Source organism: Lepeophtheirus salmonis, chromosome 4 (assembly GCF_016086655.4).
Source record: "Lepeophtheirus salmonis chromosome 4, UVic_Lsal_1.4, whole genome shotgun sequence".
NCBI classification, from domain to species: Eukaryota; Metazoa; Arthropoda; class Copepoda; order Siphonostomatoida; family Caligidae; genus Lepeophtheirus; species Lepeophtheirus salmonis.
In genome coordinates, this window is record NC_052134.2 from 46,308,727 (window position 1) to 46,332,675 (window position 23,949).

Consider the following 23,949-nt stretch of genomic DNA (forward strand, 5'->3'; position numbering starts at 1 on the left):
TACACCCTAAAAATTCAATCAGAACTATAAATCGTCAAAGTTAAAAGTTATTGCAAATAAGTATATCATTTGTATGCATTAAATTAAAGTAAAGATATGCAAGTAACAGAGTTAGAAGAGTTAAAGAAAAGATTTATTACGTAAAAAAAAAAAAAAGCTCTAGGCCGTATTATTTTACCTCACTTTTCCATATTCCCCAGCCCTCATAAGACAAAAAGATTATAAACATCAGCTATATTACAAGAATTAATTAATTATACTACATTATTTTTATATTCATAACGGGCCAAACTTAAATTTAGTTATATGATTTGTTCTAAGACCAAAAGTTAGCCAATATATAAGTAAATGTATCAGCGTAACGAAGAAAATTGTTGTGTGTGTGTTGTTGTTTTTTTCTAATTATTGTATGTACTAAATTGCGTGCGCACAAACTTTTCTAAAAGCCTTTTTGCCGCAACCTATTTTCCCAAACAGACACATGGTCAAAAAAAAACAAGAATTATACAGTGAGGTCGAGCAAATCGTGACAAATATATACGTAACTGATATGAACGTTTTATTTAAGAACAGTAAGGACTAGAAGGTTGAAAACATACTCCTTCGAGATGTTAGCCCACACATCTTCAACAGAGGCCTTTAGAGCTTTAACACTTGCATGATGAGTGTGTCAAGCTTTTTCTCTCTACATTTTTCTAAATCCCATTGTCCAAACACGAACAATCTGGAGAAGAAGGTGGCCATATTGACGAAGGCCAAAAATCGTCCAAATTCATCTCACGCCACTTTTGAGTTTTAGCAGCTTTGTGGTGAATCTTGTTGCTAAACGTAACCTCCCAAGGATAGGTTTGGTCCAGCCAAGGCTTTATGACCTCGTTCATGACCTTCAAATACTGCTCCGTGTTGATTATGAGACCCTTTGGGAAGCAGTACGGAGGAATTACCTTGCCATCATATGCCACTACACACCACATCACGACCCCAGCTTTGTTTCATTAATAGGGGGAACCTCATTGGGACTTGTGGCCAAATAGCAATTTTTTTCTGCATTTCTGGCCTAGTCAACAGTTCAAAACTTATTATCACTGAAGATGCACACAACGTGAGAAATGTACTTATCCAGTTCAGAAGTCTTTTTCCTGTGGTCACTCTATTTTCTATGATAGCCTTGGTAATAAGCTGCCAATCTCTCTAGTGTAGCTTTTGACCCCAAGGCCCCTTATTGCATCAATTATAGTCATCTTGGGCAACCCTGTGGCCTTTCCCAAGTTGGCCATAGATATTTCGGGGTTCTCATGGATTGTGGCCTTGATCTCGACCAATTTAGGTTCTGTACGTTTTATATTTTGTCCACCACAACTTTTTTTTTCCCTCTGAAGGACATTTCCGGACTTGACCATAGCCTTGACTTTATAAATAAATGCTCTGGAGCACTTCCCCTTGTCCATTATCTTTGAGATTGACAAATTGGCTCTTAGATGGGCTACAACTCTTTCCCTCCATATCTCTAGACTGAAGTTGGATATCAATAAACTTATAAAAAAAAAAATCAAGGTCTACCTGTTCTAAATGTTGAAATTAAAGATGACCAAACTTGTTTTTGTAGAATCATAAAAATATGGCTAAAGAACTTGAAATTTGATTTTTCTTACTATTTCAACTGAAATGGAGCTGGTGGGCATATCCATTGGCAAAATTAGACTAAAACAGGAGCAATGTTCAGCTAAATTTTTGCTTTCTAACATATTAAAAGAACATTACTATTGTAACCTTCATAGAGGAGTACTTCACAGCCAAAGGCATAACTAACACAAAAAAGTAGACTGACTTTGGACAGGAGTTTCAAATTAACAAATTTTGACAGTTGACATTTGAAGGTTTCTGCAAACTTTTAATGAAGTCATTTAAAGAAAATAGCGTCATCTATGTTTGAAGCACGGGACTTTTCCGCCCATGTGATAGAACCATTGTAACTAAACTAATGACGATTGTCCAATAAATCACGGCGTTACCCCGCTAACACAAAAATATACAGTATATTTTGTTGTCTTTTGTCAATGTTTTGATTTTTGGATGAATATTTATCATATTGCTTTTTGCAAGGACTACTGTATCCTAAGATCCTAAGTAGTGTATGTTTATCGTTCAAAGACAAAAAAAGAACTTGAGAATGATGGAATTAGAGTTAATAATTAATTAATTAATGAACATTTATTAATTGCAATTCGTATCAAATAAATAAATAATCTTTTAAAATTGGAGTTACATTAGTGGAATTCATAATCACACAGTATTGAATCATCATTAAATATATTTTTTATTATTTTGGCAAAGTAGTATTTTGGCCAACTTTACGTTCGCCAAAGTGGTCATTCGGCACAGTGTCCTAAAATCATTAAACTTGCAGGAGCTATTCAAAATGTTGAATCATTTAGAATATTACAATATAAGCTTTCAATAATCATTTTTTTCGTCACTATCAGTCATAAAATGTCAAAGATTACATAAAGCACCAAAGCAAGGGAGGATTGAGAAACCATTAGTCCTACCCTACTGTTTGAAAGACAATAATCCATGCTTCATACTTAAGTATACAAAAAAGATTGTATTTCAAACTTAAATAAAAACTAGTTCGTGAATACATTGAGAAAGAAATTAGTTTATTTCCATTAAATTATAACGGAAATCGACCTTTTTTATTTACTATGGCCTCCCTCACTTTCAATGATGGCCTCCACCAACTTCCTGAAGGCTGCACAAACCTTACAGATGTATTATTCTGAAAAGTCACCCCATAAGGACTTGACGGTGGACTTCAAAGATGTTACAAACTCGTGAGGCTTGTTGCAGGCAGCTCCCCCGACCTTTGCCTAGATGGCACAGTCCTAAACATTCAGATTGGGAGAGCTGGAGGTCCCATGTTCCATGACCAAAAAAAAGTTAACATCAAGATAGTTTTGGGTCTTTTGGCTGTTGTTAAAGGGAGCTCCATCTTCTTGGAACACTATTCAAACTATACACTAAGCTTGTATTTTGGGTGCTCAAATAGTGTTCCAAAAAGATGAAACACGTAGTTACCCGAAGCAGCGCAATATAGACTTCAGAGATAACCTTCTTGTTGTTCTGAATTGACACTTCTTCTCATTGGACCCAATGACGCCCAACCCCATAAGTGAGTATGCATGCTATATTTTAAATGTGAATTTCGGATTAGTTATTAGTTCATTCACATCGAGGTCCGATATGCAACTGTCTATTTTGCTATGACGACCAATCGACCCTGACAACTTTTCGTCCTAGAAAATTATGACTGTTGGCTTGTGGTTGAACACATTCAAAAGAGGCTTGGCTCTAGACAACATCTTCTCCATGTTGACCGTCGTAATGAGGCTTTTCTTCCTCCTTGCTCTTGATTTTGCTCCCAATTCATCTTTAATGATCATTCGGAGCGTAACCTTACCCTCATTAATCTTCTGGGGCATACCGTAAATCGTCCTAACTGGATTTATAGTAAGGTGGTAGCATAGCCATGGTCTTTGTCCTTACTGTTCGCTTCCAACCTTTCCCATACTTTTTGGTGACTATTCCTTGGGCTTCAAATCGCTCTTAATACCATCCGGCTGATCCTGAGGTTATTGGCAATCTCAGTTGTGGTCTCCTGGCACACAAGCATTTTCAGCGCAATAATTATTACGGCTTCCATTTTGTTGTCTATGAAGATAGAGCGAGTGTTTATAAGCTAATACACAAACGTATGTGATTATGAAAATATAACGCAACCTCGCTGTTGTAAAAATTCCTATCAAAAACTTTGAGCTATGAGCATTTCTTTAAGTGTAAACTGGGGATGGGGAAACTATAAAAGGTAGTATGATTAAGGTGACATCACCTTTATGAAACTAAATTATCCCCAACTTTTGAATTGGTTTGGGTCATTTTTTTAATATCAATCACTCGTGCAAATACTCCGATTGTCTGCCACCCTAAAACCCATTTCCTGTAAATACAGCATCAAGAACAAAGAGTGATTGATTTACTTCAGCTAGAATAAATTTTTAAAAAAACCAATTTTTCAATTCATCGTTATCACAACCGGAAAATTATAGATTCTGACTTCTATAGATATTCTTGACAGAAATTATAGGATATCAGTGAGAATCTATTAATACTTTTTGGAAAAGACGGCGGTTGGCATGAAATTTTTTGAATTCTGAATAACCAGAAAAAATATTATCTCTTTAAATCCATTGGGTGACTCTAGTTCCAAGCATCCAGTCCAGATTATAGTTCATATCTAGAAATTATAACCTAAGGAGTTCTCTTTTTGAATCACAAGTTCATGAAATGTTCAGTTATATAAAATAGAAAAAAATCGACCTAAAATTAAAATGAATTATAGAAAGACTAAAATACATTTTTTAAATCAAAAAGAACAAGGTTAGAATAACATTCTATTAACTTTTAGGAGATCAAGGTAGCACAAAATATTAAAAATACCTAATCGACAATAACTTTGGAACATATTTAGATAGAGAGCTCAAATTTGTTTCATTATGAAGGTTTAATAAAAAAGTTTCATATAGAAAAAATTTCAAGACCAAAGTATAGTATTAAAGTCACACAAAAGCTCGAAACTGTGTAATTGACCATCACTTTTGAACAACTTGAGATACAGTGCTCAAATCATTTCTTGTGGGACAAAATACATATACTAGAATGAGCACTCGGTCGAGCACAAAACCTCCGCTTCAAATCAAATTGAGTGATGTATCTCATTGTGCTCCAAGCTTATATCTGATTATGCATTTTTTACATTTTGTGTTACTTTGAATTAACATCTCAAAATGTTATGGCTTCTAACTGTGACTATGTATAATCTTCGTACCAAAAATTTGATTAAAATGGATTCGTAACTTTTGCTGTAACCCTACACAGTGACTAACAAGCAAACAAACAGAGGTAAAAATATAACTTCTGTTCAACTTATTTGCAGAGGTAATAACACATATTTCGGATCTGGGTCCAAGATCCGCCTTATCTTTAGTGTTATGTTGCTACTAATTTCTTCTGTCCAGTCCAGTATAGGACTTGTTCTTATGAACAAATGAATAATACTAACTCATTAGTAGAGAGGGGGATTTAGTAAGAGCCCGAGGAAAAGGTGGGAGTGAGAGATATAGTACAGCTGAATTAAGACCCATATTAATATAAGCTGCCTCTTTTATGATTTTGGAAGGAGAAAATGAATTACTGCTACTTTTAAAATAGCATTAATACAGAGAAAATATTCTAATTATATTTAAATTCATATATATTAATTGTAATATGCATTTTTAAATCAATTTACAACAGAGATAGGCGAGAATTCATTTTATAGAGGGACAGATATTAACACATCACGACTTATTAAATAATGAACAAAAGGGAAAGAAAACACGCAACAAATGTTTTTATTTTTATTTTTTAATCACTAAACTTTGTTTTTATTTACAAACCTTTACACCTTTAAAGTATGAATCACCGACCTATATAATAATTATATAGGTCGGTATGAATACAAAAGATATTAAATTTCATAGAATACAACATCGCATATATTTTACTTTAACATAATGAAGAAATGATATTTCAGTTAGGAAAAATACCCACAGATGGAGTTTGGCAGCCTAACGAGTGATCATTCTAGTTATAATATACTATACTGTCTTTACTATGATCTCAAATCCTGCAATTAGGTAGGCAAATTCTTTCTTTTTCTTTTTTCACTGGAAAAAAGTACTCTTTTTCTGAGGACTTGAACTGGACTCCGTTAAAATATTCAAGAATATCAAGACTCGACTTGGACTTTCAGTATAAGAACTTTTCCCTAACCTCTGTAATCAAGCACAGGACCCAAGACAAGTGCCTTCAATGAATTTTACCATCAAACCGACATTGGGATTTACACTTTTGTATATTCCATTATGAATGGGATTTTCATCAAACCAATCATTTGATTTAAGACGCTTGACTCATAATATGAAAGGAATCAATCCCGTGTCTCAAGGGATTCCCCTCAAGGTTTTCAAAGATTATTATATGGCACAGATTTAATACATACATATATAAAAGCAATCAATATAAAGTAATATTGAAAAAATCAACTGTAACTAGTCATTTCTTTTTCTAATACCGAGTGCTCCATTAAAATCTGAACACGTTGAATTTTAAACTTTAAACACAATATAACTAATTAATTAAGAATAGAATTTCCAAAAAGTTAATACTATAAATAGATGTGTGTCCGAGCCCTCTTAATCATTAATATTGCCTCCCTTAGCCGCAATTATGGCTTCCAGTGGTGGTAGAAGGCCTGGCACCCACTACGGATGTAGTCCTATTTTATGGCGTCCCAGTGCTGGCTGACAGTAGCTTTGAGGGCATCAGTGTTTAGATTGTGGGCACTGCAGGCTTTCCTCTCGACATGTATCCAAGAGGTTAGCATCAGGATTTTAAGGGACCAAAAGTGTAAAAAAAGAGTTCAAAAGAACTTAAAAGACTCATTCAATAGAGTTTTGCAGCGGAGGAGATGGGTTACTTTCGTTGAGTGCGTCAAAAGTGGCCTCTCCACTCTCACAAGGCTCCTTCCCCCCCCCCCCACTTTTTTGATAGATCTCTCCGGTCTAAGCACGTTTCCTCATGGACTTGAGGGGATTGGCCTGGGCTGTTTTCTTTAACTCCCCCGGATCCAGTTGGACCTTTTTGACAGAGCCCTTCTTCCTCTCCAATGTTTGGACTTGCTGATGGCGTAAACAGTGGTCCTGGAGACGCCCATCTGCTTGGAGTGTGTGTGTGGAAATTTGTCGATTACGTTCAAGCTGCATTTTTCAACTTGTATGTAAGCTAATATGAATTAATTTCAATCACTCAACCTTCATTAATTATTGAATTAGTAAGTCTTCAGATTTTGATGGACCACGCGGTATATATATTTTTTAATTCGATAAGAAAAGCTCAAAGGAATTAACTCTCAGTAGAGTGAATATATATTATATTAACTATTTCATTATTGAAAATAATTGTTCACTATAGGTATATACTTTGTATTGAGTAACAAATTTAATCTAAAAATCCAAATGAAACACACAAGGAAAAAATAGTTTTGGATTCGAGAGAAAATTTTCGAGTTTGGTCGCTTTATAGTTTTTGAATTTTGCATTGAGTTAAGTTTTTGTTGGAGTAACATACCAGTTTTGAGATTGGTCGAGTTGGAGTTTTTATAATTTTTCCATGATGTAGTGTAGTTTTTATTTTATAATACATATGGTAGTTCAACAGAAGAACATGCTGGGATTATTTTTTCAAAAGTGACCCTAGATTACATTTGTATTTTAAATATACATAAGGGTCCTGCATATCGCGGTTTCAAACATCGTGAATTTTACATACTGCGGTGTTTGAAATTATTCTGACTCCCCATATAGTGCAGTATACAGAGTGCAATAGGGAAATTTTCCGCGTTATTATTATTATTATTTTATTGCGCCAATTAAGGTTTCAGGTAACATATCAAGCAATTTTTCGATACATGTGTTGTTTTTCTTGTGCATTGTTTCGATTTGATCAAAATCGGACAGAAAATGAGTGAACACGAATCAAAGAAGAAATGGGGTTCGGATCTTCTCGACCCGGATGTTGATCCAAAAACAATTTCAGACATTGTCGGCGTGACCGTGAGGACAGTCCGGAACATAAGGTGGCCTAGAAGAATGGGAAAGGAATCAAAAGGAAGGCAAAAAGTGCGGAAAATGGTTTGAAGCGAGATGAAACATTTCTCAAGTCCCTGGAAGCTAAGATCAAGGAAGTTCCAATAGTATCAATGAGCCGCTTGGCTGACGAGTTCAACGTAGACGAGATCACCGTCAGGAGGCAGTACATGATTACCTAAGCCTTAACAGCTTTGTCAGGACTCCAAGACATCTTCTCACCGACAGGATGAAGGTTTTACGGCTTGAAAGATGCAAAAAGTCCTTAAGAGTCATCTGACGACTGTGAAGATCTTCTCAGACAAGAAGATCTTCACAGTCTAACAGGTTTTCAAGGGCAGAAACGAAAGATATATTGCAACATCACCTGAGGGAGTCCAGGTCACCTTCAGAACAAAACATCCGGCCCTAACAACATGCTTGGAGTCGTGGCCTCTGATGGGAAGAAAAAGGATCCCTTCTTCTTTAATCCCAGTGATATAAATAAACAACAGAAAATCAAATTACCAGATAATTAATCCTAGAAAATGAGAAACTTTAGTACACACGTTAAGATAATAATACAAAATCTTGACTCTTCTATTTTTATAAAAGCTTATATGAAATATATACAAAGAGATATATATAAAATAATACTAATTTTCTATATTTCAAATGTATTTAAATACATTATATTTAAATTTCAGAATTAAATTAATCTAAAAAGAATTTAAATTTCTTGCAACGCTCTCCAAAATTTCTTGTTACCTTGGACAACTCTACAAAACCATCGGGCTCCTGTATTTACTATTTATCAACCACTAAAAACGATGCTTTATATAGGAAGGGTCTGGAAATTATGTTTTTCTTCCATTCGTTAAGGTCCAAAATCCTCACAGTAATAGGAAGATGGTTAGTTCCATATAGAATCACAAAATATGCATAAGATATAAACAGACAAGACTTTCATGGACAAGGTCCCCATCTTGACCTATAACTCCAGTACAATCATTGATGTAAGTAGAGATTTCAAAATTTCTTCATGGCATTTTGATGAATAAATGGACTGCATATTAATGCTAATAATTCTTTGCAACTGTCGTAGCTGTAGCATTCCGTGATTCCTTCCCAATACTTTGAAACCTGCGTACTATTTGTATATATAATTAATTAAGGTTTGAAGAATTGTAATTGTCTAGCTTGTTTACATTTTTGTTTTTAATTTCTCAAAGCTTGAATACAACGGTAAAAATTTTAAACTAAGAAGAAGTAGTATTCCCTCTATTATTATCCAAGACAAAAAACCCTGAAGGCGAAAACGTCACAAGGCAAAACAGTACCAGGCGAAAGCATCACAAGGCGAATATGTACAAGGAAAAACGTCAAAGGCAAAATGGGTACAAGGCGAATCCCCCTTACACGGTGTGGAGCGTCTTAGAGAGCAAGGTTGGGAAGATATAACACAGAAATGTGCTGGAGCTCAAGGCCAGCATCAAGAAGCAATGGGGAGACATGTCCGCCGATTATATTGCGTCGACTTGCCCCGGCCTCTTGAGGAGACTGTAATAGAGGCTGGAGGCGGCCATATTGAATAATTCCTACCAAGATTGATTGCTAAAAGTGTTTTCAATAACATTTTTCCTTACACTTTTCTAATAAAAAGTTGTAATGTTTTGGTTTTGCTTAATGATCACGAATAATTTCCCTATCGTGTTCTGTATTCCCCTTATATTGCATTTTTTTCATATTCTGATATTAAATTATAAAAACCATGTATTTAGGTATATAAGAATTTCAGTGGTTCTTGATGAGTTTCTTCATATTATGCCTATATTTTCATATGTATAAATTTTTGCATACGGGGAGTGTCCCTGTAAGTATTTGATTTGATGCCTAGACTTAAAACTTTTGGTTATGACTTATTATACAAACTTGCAATCAAAAAGGTTGCTAAATAAATATTGTTTAAGCTCCGATTATTAGCGTATCTTGTATAGCATACACTATTTTAAATAATTTAGGATGAATAAAATGTTTTTAATTTCCGAAGCATACAAAAAAAAAGACAAAGTAAAAATGATAAAGTGGACTTTGATATAAGTCTGAATTTTCTTATTCCCAAAAACCTCAATAAGCAGGGACCCTCTGTATTTACCTACCATAGCTATTAAATGATCATTTTGATAAATCATTTGGAGACGCCGCAAATTGAACTGAAATACCCTACCAAAAATAGATCATTTATAGATAAAATAGAATATATATTAAAACGGCTATATCACAATTAAACAAAGTATCATATATCAAATAAAGGTTCCAGACAATAATTAATATTCTTAGATATCTCCTAGATATCCTTACCGCTTTAGAAAATTACTCACCAATTTATAAAAAAATCAGAATAGTTATTATTCAGATATTTTTTATTGATAAGATATAGTAAAAAAATATATATTTTTAAATTTAATAAATAACATGTTCTAATCCTTCATACTTACTTTGATACATTTATAAAAAAAAAAATTGATGACCAAAATAAGCATTTTATTTTTTAGAAAATCAAAAGTTGAAATTGGTAAAATATTAAAAAGAATTGCATTCAATTCAAACATTCACAAACAAAAATATAAAATAAATTAATAAAATCAATGACATTTCCAAATGGGATAACACGATCCGCTTAAAAATTACAATTGAGATTGTGTTTTGTGCATAAATCACTGATATCAAAACCTTTTGACCTTCGCCTCTTGTTTATCAAATGCTATGTGATCTATAAACAACTACATTATTGAATCTTCACGGAACTTCCAATCGTATGAGCAGTCTTCTGTAAGAATCAACAATTAAAAATATGTAAAATATACCCCAGTTTTGTAATAGTATAAGTGTTCATACAATATTTTTATCCAATGAGTCGTAACCGTCCCATTTCTCCTTGATATTCTGATTCAGCTTCCATAGTTTGCCCTAAATTCTTCTATAACTATTTGAGTTACAACAACTTTTAACCCCTTCTCGACTGTTATTCGACGGATTCTTCATTGGCGACCCTTTCTTAAATTTTAAAATGACTTTTACAACAAGTTTTTACTATTAGATATAAAAGGTTTCATTCACGGCATTATGTGCACTTACGTTGTTCTTTTCTTTATATACCCCAATAGAACCACGTGTTTCGTATTCTCCTAAAAATGCAAATTATATATATTTTATTTTTATTTTTAGAAACTATAGTGCAGGTCCTTTTGAAAATAAAATATTTTCAAGTTTTTATCAAATGACGTTTTTTTAAACTTACCAGCTTTTTTTAGCAAAGATCAAGACTTCTTGTGGCCTTTTTTAAATGAATTATTTCATTATCTATTATTGATGTTTTTTTAATAAAAAATAATCCTTGTGCCATTCATGCCATCTTGCCGCAATATTCAGGTCTACCTAGTTTTAGGTGGAACCCTCCCCAACGAGGATCAACGTGATTTTAGGCCGGACCCCATCTCCCCTAATGGGCCAAGTGGTTTGTGAATACCCCCTTATTGGCTTCGAGTTTAATCTTTATATTAATATTCAGTTAGTTATAAAAAACATTATCAGAAGATTATTTGATTGCAAAATGACCATGCAATCCACACTATATATACACAAAGTGCTATTCTGGCTAAATAATATGACGCTCGGAGAATATATCATTGTCATAATAATACATCTAGTACGAACAATATGATGAAAACTAAATTATATATTTATCATAATTATTTATAAAAAACAAACTCATGTTGTAACGTTTCTTATAGTTATATTACTATTATGTACCTCATATATAAAATTGTATTGTATCAAACAGGGTTTAATACTTTGCTAGTATATTGGTAAATACTATCAGTTATTCCGAACCTTTTCATCACTACAGAGTCCTAAATATCTTGCGGCATATATAATATGATCAACTAATAAATGTTTATATATTTTTATATTGTAATATTTCGTAGAACCCTTAACGATATATCACGGAGAACAAGACTCCGAGTAGCTACAGTTGGAAACCATGGTCCTAAATAATCAATTTTAAAGTGATATATTCGAGAATCAACAACAAATAATCGATTTTAAAGTGATGTGATTAATTAAAAATTTATTCTAGATACCCCCCAATTAATAGCCATATTTTTATTAATTAAACGGAAGCTTGTAACTCTAGAAAACCTCTCCACGCAAAATGATCACAGCATTTTATAAATAGTTCATCTATGTATATATAATTAAATTTTTATTTAATCCATTTATAAATTTCCTTATCTCAATTGATAATGATAATTGATCTTAGTCATAATCGCTATGAGTCAGAAAACAAATTTGTTCAATACGTAAAAGAATTTATTTTTAATCGTCAAAGAAGTCCTCTAATGTCATATACTTACTTAAATTTAAAAATATAGCATTTGTTGAGTACCAAAAGCCTAGTAATTTCAGAGTTGAGATATGTTATTACATAAACAGTAGGTTCATTCATTTTAAATAATCAAGACTAGTGCAAAACAAAATGTATTCATGTAAGTACAGCATACTTGCTGTCTCTAGAGTGAAATTTAAATAATAAAATACATTATAGAACAATTCCACTCAAGGTAGGTATATAATAATTAATATATTATTATATGAATAGTGAGCAGCAGAGCATGAACTATAGCCTATAGGCGACAACACTGCATAGGTATGAAATATATGCCACAAGCTGACAATGAGAGCTCTAATAGTCGTATATAAATAACATAAAAGAGTTCAATGTTTTATTTTTTACCTAATATTATTTTTGCAAGGAAAGAAGGATTTGTGACGTCATAGGTATTCCACTTTGATTTTATACCTTGCTGGCTAGCTCCTCAGCTTTGCGTATATAAATGAATGTTGGACACTGTTTTATTATACTACAAAAACACATTTGTTAAATCAATAGAATATTAAATAGATACCCCCTACAGTCGTAAATTCGAATTGATTTAATTCATAATACAAATGGTTGTCACTTATTAAATAATAAACATTGAGCAAACCCATTTATTATTACGTCATCACTAATCAGTAAGAGAGCGCGTGAGTGATATTATTGTTACAAAAATATTCGTAGCGAGAAATTATTAAGATATAAAAATTGCTACGAATTTCTGGCTCATACATCATTTCATGAATAACTAATTTATTTTTTGATGATATCTAGTTCTAGGAACACAGTTATTATATTAAGGAGTGTTCCTGGAGGGGATCATTGAGTGATTCACACTACAGAGCTGCTCACTCTCTCTCTCTCTTCCTCTGCTCTGCACTCTAGGATTTGAGTTGTAGTTGAGCTGCTTACTTGTATAGCTATAAAGAGAATTGTCGAATATTTATGATTTCCACCAATAAAATGAATTGTTCTGCCTGCTCATGAATTTGAGCGTATGTTAAAAAACACACCCTACATAATATTGTCCACAATTTCACTACTAAGAATTAAAGTCATTCGCAATATTTGTTGCCGTTCACGTACGCACCCATCTCCTGGAGATTCGTCATCAATCATCAACATGACACAGGACAAAACGGGTAAATGGTTATTCTTGTACTAATAAGTAATAGATATTATTATAAATAAACGTCTTATTCACGAATTTCTATACAATAATATATTTAGAATGTTTTTTTTTATTACTATTTTTCTTTTCCAAAGCACAAATGAGCGAAAAAAGAGCCTTTACAGCAGGCATTATCTCTGGTTAGCACAGTTGGTGGTTTATTCAATAATTTTTGATTTCATTTTAGTTATTAAAGCATGTATTTATTACCTAAATGTGTCTTCTTTTTATAGTATAAATCCATGTGACGAACACAGTTTACTCTAGTCTACCAATTGCATGCTTTTTTTTTATGGAATATGACATCATTATTTTATTAATAGAAAAACCTAATTTGCTGTATAGTACTATTGTAGTGGATATTTCAATTTGTCCCTATTAAAGCCTTTTCAATTTGAATGTTTGAGTGCAATTTTTAGAATTTTCATTTCTTTTTTAATCACATTAATATTTGCCCTTTATTACTCCTTTGTACCTATTCTATTAATAATGTCAATCCAATGACTAATTTAAATTCGATTTGATTTTTATGAATATTAATATACAATTGTCTTATAGTAGTTACTTGAGCCTATTAATTAAAGCCTTCTCAATTTGAATGTGCAACTTTTACAAATTTCATTTTTTTTAAATGGTACGATATTTCATACCATTAGTCTATGAATATGTGCATATTATTTCTCTTTTGTAGAGCACACCCTATTACTCTACAACTTTATCGTCAATACCTAGTGCATAATTATGTCCCATCAACACAGAAGTAAGCAGAATGATTTTTTCCCAAAAATGAGTCTGGATTATATTTATATTCTTCCACGAGTTGTCGTCAATTACTATCAACATATTATTCTGATCAATCCCTTTGGTATGTCGTAAATTGTGCTTAAAGTAGCCAAAATTGATCGTCACAATAAAAGAAAGAGAAATTGATAGATTTTATTTGAAATGCCATATGGGGACCAATAAAAGTTCTTTAAACAAAATAAAGGTTCTAAACTATAGCTAAAATTATTGGGTATATTAATGCATCTCATAAATTTGAATAATAAGCATATAATGGAATCAAATATGTCTATGAAATTTGGGTCTATATATGCATGAAGTAAAAAAATTAATTGGGGTTTTCTCCAATTGTTTGTATGTTGACGCACAACATGTTAATGACAATTTTTAATTTGATTTTTTATTAATATAGTTAAAAAAATAAGTATCTTTTTATCACTACCACCAAGGATAGATAAGACAAATAGTCCTATTGGCTTAGAATTTTTCTTTATTACTAAATTATATATAAATATATATAGTCGCTGTTTTTTTGTTTTTTTTGTACATTGCTCAATCATGAAAACTAATTTGTCAAATACTCTTCTTGATTATTCAGATGTTTTGGAACGATCATTTTCAATTCAAGATTCCATCGATGTTCTTCAAAAGGGAACTATTCTATATAAAGTTCGTGATAAAGGCGTTCGTGGTGTCAAAGTCTATCAACGGAAATGCAAATTGGATTTGGAAAATCTCTGTGTTCTCTACTATCCCAATAAAAGACGTATCAACTCCTGCTTCAAGATTGAGGGTACATCTTCTTCTTGTTGTGACAGTAAATTCTTTAACACAATATTCAATAACTTTTCTTAATATTCATTCTGTGTTATTGGTTTAGATATTTACGACGACATACACCAATATCTCGTTTAGTCAGGGTTTTGCAATCTTACGGTTTTTCATTTTATGGCGTTTTTTTAGTAATAAAACCCACGATTTTATGTTGAAAATAATATGTATACTTTAATTTATTCATTAAATTATGCATTTCATGGTTTATAACAGTATTGATAGGCTCGGAACACTCCCAGACCATTTAGCCGAGGTATTGCTGTATATATTGAATCAAAAATGTGATTTCTTTATGCTTCAATTGAAACTTTATCTATATGAATAGCTTATAATAATGAGTACGTCAAATGAATTGAATCGCTACAATGGTGATTTACTTCGACACACGAATGAATATTTCCTCCGCATATCAATGGATTGCATATCCATCATTATAGCTAAAAACGCAAATAATATCTCAAAGTACTTACCAAAAAAAATAATTATTCACACTCACTTCTTGCTTGTGTAGAAATGCACTGTTTTACGTACTAAAAGTTCTTTATTTATATATATACATAATCAATTAAAGAATCCGTATAAATGCTCTTTTAACTGATGTATTATTTGCTTTTTCTACAGGTTCTCCTCACTATGACTTAACCAAAGTAACAGAGATTCGAATTGGACATGGTACTGATACTTTCAACACATTAGTCAAAATAGCACGTAGTAAACAGTCAGGTGCAGGTCTTCCAAGAGCATTCAATAAAGTATTTTAAGTATTGATATCGATGTAACTGAAATTAACGGTCATTTTTAAAATTACAGAATTTACCTGCTCATTGTTGTTTCTCTATGATTATGGATGATAACGAATCCGTTGATTTCATAGCTGATGATGAAAATACCAGAAATATTTGGGCTGACACCCTAAGTCATATGATCAGTACGCTTCACAGTCTCGGAGAACAGAAAAAATATGAATTGTAAATTAATCCTCTTTTTAAAAATTTTGTATTAGTTTGACAATTTTTTAAAGGTTTTTAAGAGAGAAATTTCGCAATGCTGATAAAAATAACTCCAATTGTCTGTCATTTAAGGAAGTACGCGATCTCATTGAGGATCTTAATGTTAAAATGGATAAAGGCGAATTGAAATCCTTATTTGAAGTGAGTTTATCGGGATGAAACTAATGTGAAAGTTATTATAATTATGAAAAACTTATTTTAGGAAGCAAATGGGACGCAAGGGAAGCCAGATGCATCACTCTCCGAGTCGGAGTTTGTGTCTTTTTACTATAGTCTTCTGAAAAAACCTGAGCTGGAAAAGATTTACCGAAAATATGCTAAAACCAATTCCAAAATATCTGTTGATGATCTTACTCGGTTCTTCATGAACGAACAAAACACGGAAATGTTGAAGATTGAGTGTGAGCAAATTATCGAGGCTTATGAGCCATCCAAAAATAAAAAGTATATGAGTAATGAAGGCTTTATTCAATTCATGATGTTTTCTGAACTCCAAAATATCACGGCAACCAACTTTATTTATCAGGATATGACGCAGCCTCTGTCACACTATTGGATTGCATCCTCGCATAACACGTATTTAACTGGAAATCAAGTCACTGGCGAAAGTAGTGTGGATGCCTACATTAAAGCTCTGAAAGAAGGATGCCGATGCGTTGAATGTAAGTGGTAATTTACGTATTTCATGAAGAATATTTCCAAAGAGAACATTGCCTGACATCTATTTAACATTTTAAAAAGTTAGCTCCTGGTTATCAAATTAAAATCTACAACTTTATCATCTTAATACCTGGCAAGAGTGCTGTAGTTTTCTAGGGAAGTGATTACATCTGTGTCTTATCTTTGCCCATGCAAAGAATATGTATTATAAAAAAATATTTGCCAATTTCTCCAACTAAAGGCTTTAGATAGTCTCATTGGATTGATAAACGATCGTAATGTTATATTGAATGTATTTCAGTATCAATTTTTCTCGATCCAAAAAAGATAGATCATATTCTTACTTTGACACTCAACTATTGAAATTAAAGATTCTCAATTTGAGAAGTTGGTAAATACAGAAATAAGGAAATGAAATAAAGTTGAAAACGGGAAAAATGAAATGGGATTTTCTTTGTACTTTGTTTCGGCGTTTTACATTTAGCCAGCCGTGCATTGAGATGATAAAATTGTAGTTATTTATCTTTTCATATATACACTGAATTTTTTAAATTAATTATTAATTGACGTTGGACAATTTTCCCTCGTACAGTATTATTAATTATTTTCATAGTCTATACACAGAGTCAGTTATACTTTGCAAAGATGAATATGTGAGGCCTTATCTTTCTTGTTATTAATTTGAATTTAATTTCATTTTTTCTTGGTTTTTAGGAAATAAATTACCAATATTTTTTAAAGAAAGTAATTTCGAATCCTAGTATTATTTAGGAAAATGAATTCCCGCAGTTTATATATTTTTTACGATAAAATGTGGGACTTAGTGGCTGTGGGCAAAGACGAAATTTGATTTTTCTTTTTGTTTGTTTTTATTGTCGAGGTATTTTGGAAAAATTTTAATAATACATTTATGACATTTTATTAGAAATGTCTTCAAATTACGATGTTCTTATTTTTTACTATTTAATGTGAGGCCTACGGCAAGTGTCCCCAAGTCTTTCACCTAAAACGGACAAGATATTAATACGTATTTTTATTCTCATTTTAAGTGGATTGTTGGGATGGAGATGAAAACGAGCCCATAATTTACCATGGTTGGACACTGACTTCTAAAATTCTTTTTAAGGACGTCATTAATGATGCTATTAAGCCCTACGCATTCGACCGTTCAGATTACCCATTGATATTATCAATTGAGAACCATTGTAGTCTGGAAATGCAAGACAAAATGGCGGATTACATGACTACAATCCTCGGAGATATGTTGTACACTCTACCACCTGATGAGAAGAAAGACAATCTTCCAAGTCCAGAAGCTCTTAAGCATAAAATATTGATTAAAGCAAAGAGATTGCCTCCAGGAAAGACTCAGGATGATGTTGTTGAAGATGACGAAGATGAAGAAGATGATGAAAGAGATGAGAAAAAGAAGAAATCTACAAAAAAAATCTCGAAAAAATTGTCAGATTTAGTAAATTATATTCATGCTGTTCACTTTCCCGGCTTTCCAAACTCTGATAAAAATGTTGTTTATTTCCACATGAGTTCGTTTGGAGAATCGAAGACGAAGAAATTTTTGGAGGATCCTCATTCTGCACAAAAATTTGTTAAATATAATGCTAAGCAAATATCTAGGGTATATCCCAGTGGGAAAAGACAGGATTCATCTAATCTTAAGGTTATGTACCCATGGAATGCAGGTTGCCAGATTGGTACGTTTACAATTACTAAATTGTGTACCTAATAAGTAATACCCATGATAATTTTGAATTTATTTCTTTTAGTGGCGTTAAACTATCAAACGGAGGACAAGCAGAATTTTTATAACCGGGCAAAATTTAGAGATAATGGAGGTTGTGGATACGTTCTAAAACCCTCTTTTCTCAGACGTCCAGATCCAGACTATTCTCCCAGTAGTCCATCAAATTTGATTACTAAGCCATGGAATATGACGATAAGGATCTTAAGTGGTCAGCACATCCCAAAACCAAAAGGAAAGATTGAAGGAGAGGTAATTGATCCTTATGTCAAAGTCCGGATTCGAGGGCATCCAGATGATCATTCTAGTGTAAACAAAGCAAAAACAGAGCCGGTTTCAAACAATGGTTTTAACCCCGTCTGGAACACAGCTTTTCATTTCTCTATTAAAGTACCATCCCTTGCGTTCTTAGAGTTCAAAGTAAAGGACCATTCGAAGAGTGGACCAGACAAGGATGTCGCATCTTTTATATGTCCAGTCAAGAATATTAAAGAAGGTACGGTTAATATTAATATTATTGAACTTATTATTACAACATACTACTTTTTATTCTTATAGGATATCGTCAAGTCCACCTTGAGGATTATAGTGGAAAAATTCTTAGTCCATCCGCCCTTTTTATACATATAAAAATTGACAAGGCGTAAACATCATAGTTGTTATGATCAATTACCCCTCCTTAAGAGTTTTCTCTTGGTTGCCTAACGCTGTCTATATATTTATAATTATTTTGATATACAAGTCTAGAATTATATAATTATTAATTACCTTAATGAAACATTTAAATAATTATTGGCGTAAATCAGCTTACACATATGTTCTGTTTTAAATAAATATTTTATTATATTTTTAACAATAATATTTATTGATATATTATTTTTTTGTCTTTATTCACATTTATAAATCTAAAAACATAAGTTATTTATTTTGCAATATCGTCCTCAAATAGTTTTCGAATGAAATTGGATTAACCACCTCGAGGAGCGTCAAAATAAGGAGTGTGGAAAAAGTTAAATACTTTGGGTTCTAGGATAACTGAAGCGGGTGAGAAAGAAACACGTAATAACTATTTTAAAAGGAGTGTTGAATACGCAACTAGACTTAAGTATAACTTCATAAATGAACTTTGACGAATAATGATAATGATTGCAAGGACCGCTGTTGGGTATGGATGTACTAGTCTATGAATGGAAGAAAAAAATGGCAGTCCTCGACGGAACAGACTTGACAACGCAATTGTGAAATCTCAAAATACCAACATTTGTTCAACACGAGATGGGGTTGACTAACTTGGAACATTCGATCATGATCGTATCTGAACAGTAGTTGAGATTTACTGATCTATCTTCTTAATTTGTTTATGGTCCAGATAATTGAAAATAATTAAGTAATTAATTTACTCTAGTACTACGAAATCTTCCATCTTGATCGAAGAAACGAAAACTTATCCGGATAATACCTCCTAATTGAAATGCTACTAAAAACCGTGTTGATATTTTGTGACTTCCCTAGAGGGAAAATTGATCTTGTTCGATTGGTTTATCGATCCAAACACCACATCCAGCATCTTTCAATGCCAAATTAAAAACCGATTTAGCTTCTTGATAATCTGAAGCCATTTGCTTCACTTCGCTATATCTACATGGAGAACGGAACGGCACTTTCAATATTCTTCCATTCAAATCCAAAAACTTTTGGAAAACTAATGGAACAATAATGTTAAGAAAGTTCATTCAATAATACCAATAATTAAAAAGGAAAAACTTACGCATCTTTTTGCTAAGTCTTGAAACACTATCATTTATTGTTTTCCCTGTAGAGCCATTCACAATCTCGGGTTGACCCTGATCCATAACCCAATTAACGCTGTAGTCGTGTGCTTTTGTGGCCTGACGCGTTTCAGGGGATGTAGTAGCCAACAAATCTGCATTGTTCATTTGAAATCCTTTAGGCAAATCGCTAATGTGAGGTTCAATTCGATCGTAGAGTGCTCGCTTCATATGACCTTAAAAAAACAAAAATAAAACTGATATATAATTATATAACACATTTAAAGAAAGGAACACTTAGTTTCTAGAAAAACTTACCAATGATAGATTACCTTATTTAATCTCATTAAATAATTAATTGATAAATTATTGCTTGTTTTATTATATATACCTGGATGAAATTTGGACCCAACAGTAATCGTTGAGAAATAAATTGGGTAAACCAGATGAGTAAGACATGCACCTTGAACACCGAGAACATTCCACCTGAGAAGTTTATCAGAGCAAGCCATTGTCAACAACCGATCACCTGACATTACTCCATCCCAAGTCTGAATTTGAACTTTAGGACTGATTGGAACAGTCCCCATTCCACATTCGATCTTTGAACGAAGCATTCCTCGAGATGAGTCACTCGATTTTTTTTCATTAGCAGGGGCTGCAGCCGATTGATTGTCATTTTCTACCAAAGAGGTTGTTGAACTTGACAACTCAACATTATTATTTTCATCCACAACTTCAATCGTAGGCTCATAATTGTTAGCATCTACGACTTCAATCTTAGGCTCATTATCGTTAGCATCTATGACCCACATCTTAGTCTCATTATTATTAGTATCTACAGTCTCCATCGTAGGTTCGTTATTATAAGCATCTACGATATTCATCTTCGGTTCATTATTATTATTATCATTTAATGGAGCTATAGTATCACTAAGTGGAAAGTCGTCTGATTTTTCGGCTAACGAAGATTCTTCATCCTCATCAACGGTTGTTCCAGGCTCAGCTTGTTCAACTTCAACAATGTTGCTCTTGTCAACAGGATCGTCCTTGATTTGTTTATCCTTAGTGACTACTTTATCTTTGTTACCATTTAAGGAGGTTTCATGCAGAGAGAAAATCCTAGCATCCCCACAGGGTGAAGTTGTAATGAAAAGATGAAATTCCACCCCGTCTTTCAAATGGCATCTTGAATTACCATCAAGACGATAAAATACCGAATCACCCTCCTTGTCAGATAATTTATCAAGTTGAGAATATAGGTAAAGTAAAAGACAACGGCGAGCAACAATCTCTGCATGAGAATCATTCACAACGCATCCCTCCAATGATATCTGCTCACCATTAATGCATTTGGTACCAGATGTAACCGCTATCACTATAGGGTTTTTATCTTCCTCAGTCATAACAATTGCAGCCATGACGCGTCTTTTGGAGTAAGTTGTAGTACCAAAAAGTTCCTGATATTTAGAATGAACAAGCTGACTTATTTGATCCGCAAATGTATGTCCAATAGCAGCAGCATCATTGTTTTCTCTAGTAGACATCATATCACCAGTCATTGGATCAAATCCTACTTTATGAAGATGTACCAATAGAGCTTTAGAAGCATTAAGCTTGGCATCTTTCTTAGACTTTCCAGAACCTGAAATATATATGTATGTAAACGTAAGCTAAATGTACAGATGTTTAAAATACCATACCTTCAAACGACATATTATTAAGCATTGCCTTGATTATGAAATTAGGCGCGTGAGACGGTCCTGTAGTGGATAACAATTGATACTGAATTCCAGGATATAATTCATTCAAAATAGATACTGGATTTTTGCCTTCTAGTTCCATCCAATCATCTAAATCACAATTGGCTCTTGGATTACTTTTTTCAGGAACAGACCGAGTTTCAGATCGCTTGTATCCACAGAGAACTTCAATCGCTTTCTGTGACGAAACTAATTTAGCTTCTTTTTTCGACTTTCCTTCTCCAACATAAGATTTGTTTTCAATGGTGCACATCATTGTGAAAGTCGGATTGTTTGGTGGTCCCGTTTGACTTAATACTTTGTATTGAGGTGCCTTGGGTGGAGGAAACATTTCATTTAACATCATAATAGCGTTTTTGATGGGAATATTGCGGAAATCCAATTTTTGTTCCTCCTCATCCTCTTCTTCGTCCTCTTTGGTAGATTTTCCACGCGTATTGGAGGTCTTTTTACCTTTGCGCTTTCGTTTCTTTTCCTTCTTATCCACAAGATCTTCTTTTGCAAAAGGACCTAATTTATGCTGTTTGATGTATTTCACAGCCTGTATTTAGAAAATAGGCACATTAATTCAAGAGATACAAGGAATGAAAACCCTCGGTTAAACCCAAGGAGGAACAAACCTTGAGGCAACAACGCTCGCACGCATCCTTCATCGTCGCACTTCTCCCAATGAAGAGTTGATCAAAAATCATGGTACGAATTTGAAAATTTTGACCATTCACTTTACAGGGTTTTTCGATTGAAAACTCCAACTTTCCATAAATGCCTTCCAATTCATTCCTCGAATAAGTTTTCATTTCTTCGTCTTCCACATCCAGATGGTCCTGAACAACAGAGCTGTCCTCCATAAATTCGGAATGGCAAGATGCAAAGGAAGCCACAGAAGAAGCACTTGGACTGGATGGAGGTTTTCTCAGCGAGAGAGGAGTTCCAAGGGGGATTAGATTGGGGTTCATGGATTCTCCCTTTCGCGGAGCTCCATCCCTACTATTTGACCAACTGCCTTTTTTGGCTGCATCGTCTTCTTTTCGAGCATCTACATTGTGGAAGTCGATTGATTCGGCGACTGGCTCTAATTTCATGACCCTGACCTTAAGATCGAATTGATTGCCAGGTCTATACGAAATATTAAATATCCAAGTCTAATGCTAATGAAGAGTAGGATCGAACTGCCCCACTTACTGATCCCTCCCAATACACGATGTGAATTTTATCATGAGCTGGAATATAAAAAAATATATTTTGAACTTGAGTACTTTTCTTAATCAATTTTTAAATGTTCTTCATACACCAACCGTTTGATTGTGTTATTAACTCGATATCTTTGGAATCCAGTCGGTAAATCCAGTCTGTTGGAAACAACTAGATTTTAATTCATAGATCCTGTAACTTCTCACACATGTGATATTTAGAAACAAGTCAAGTTAAAATAATGATAGGCAAACTTATATAATTGCAAATAGATTTGAAATAATTTTTGAGACTGATAAATTTGAAGCTCTCAACTGACATTAATTTGAAAATATGATTTAATTGATATTAATCAATTTTCTTTTCACAAATTGTAATTATCCTTTCTTAAACTATTAAATTTTAATTAATTGCATATATATTTTGGTTAATGATTGAATACTTTATTGGATATGAATTTCTGATTTCAAATACATGGAAGGAAAGGAAAAATTGAGTAATCAAAAGCTGTTTGGGGGATTAGGATAAACTGCATATATATATAAAATATAGTTAGTGTATCCTTTATGAGTACCCACACCGTTGGACCTAGGAGGCTGGAAATTTGCATGGGTGCCTCTTGATCCTGGTTAGGCTAAGACGGGGGTGACAATTTGGGGTGGGGGTCATATAAGGGGGACTTATTCCATGTTGAATTGTAAATCAAAAGATGATTGACGTCTCAAAAAACAACTTTACGAATAATGACGTTTTCTAAATTAATTAAAAAGTTATGGGCAAAAAAAGAAATCGGTGAAAATTACAATTTTGTGTTTTCAGGTGCAAAAAAATGGATTTCCAATGG

The 23,949-nt window shown here is 33.1% G+C and overlaps 2 protein-coding genes and 1 long non-coding RNA gene across 10 annotated transcripts; 1 reads left to right on the forward strand and 2 right to left on the reverse strand.

Moving 5' to 3' along the window:
* Positions 1–10,129: 10,129 nt before the first annotated feature.
* LOC121116071 (uncharacterized) lies at positions 10,130–12,656 on the reverse strand. Its single transcript, XR_005863754.2, has 4 exons — positions 12,523–12,656; positions 10,863–10,912; positions 10,623–10,781; positions 10,130–10,554 (listed from the first exon to the last, which is right to left on the reverse strand). It is a non-coding gene; the product is annotated as an uncharacterized lncRNA (long non-coding RNA).
* Positions 12,569–19,241, forward strand: LOC121116070 (1-phosphatidylinositol 4,5-bisphosphate phosphodiesterase delta-1). 8 transcript variants are annotated; one of them, XM_040710286.2, is made up of 11 exons: positions 12,674–12,815; positions 12,940–13,307; positions 13,432–13,476; positions 14,718–14,936; positions 15,575–15,705; positions 15,764–15,921; positions 15,975–16,104; positions 16,166–16,625; positions 17,673–18,335; positions 18,408–18,878; positions 18,941–19,241. In XM_040710286.2, exons 2-11 carry the CDS (start codon positions 13,163–13,165, stop codon positions 19,027–19,029), a joined length of 2,511 nt encoding a protein of 836 aa, XP_040566220.1. In that variant the 5' UTR covers positions 12,674–12,815; positions 12,940–13,162; the 3' UTR covers positions 19,030–19,241. The 8 variants fall into 8 exon arrangements, with proteins under 8 accessions (XP_071744096.1, XP_071744094.1, XP_040566221.1 ...); XM_071887994.1 differs by having other exon boundaries at positions 12,707–12,803; XM_071887995.1 differs by lacking the exon at positions 13,432–13,476 and having other exon boundaries at positions 12,569–12,815.
* LOC121116069 (double-stranded RNA-specific editase 1) lies at positions 19,201–23,134 on the reverse strand. Its single transcript, XM_040710285.2, has 5 exons — positions 22,535–23,134; positions 21,855–22,455; positions 20,543–21,796; positions 20,151–20,387; positions 19,201–20,084 (listed from the first exon to the last, which is right to left on the reverse strand). Exons 1-5 carry the CDS (start codon positions 22,994–22,996, stop codon positions 19,891–19,893), a joined length of 2,748 nt encoding a protein of 915 aa, XP_040566219.1. The 5' UTR covers positions 22,997–23,134; the 3' UTR covers positions 19,201–19,890.
* Positions 23,135–23,949: the final 815 nt, after the last annotated feature.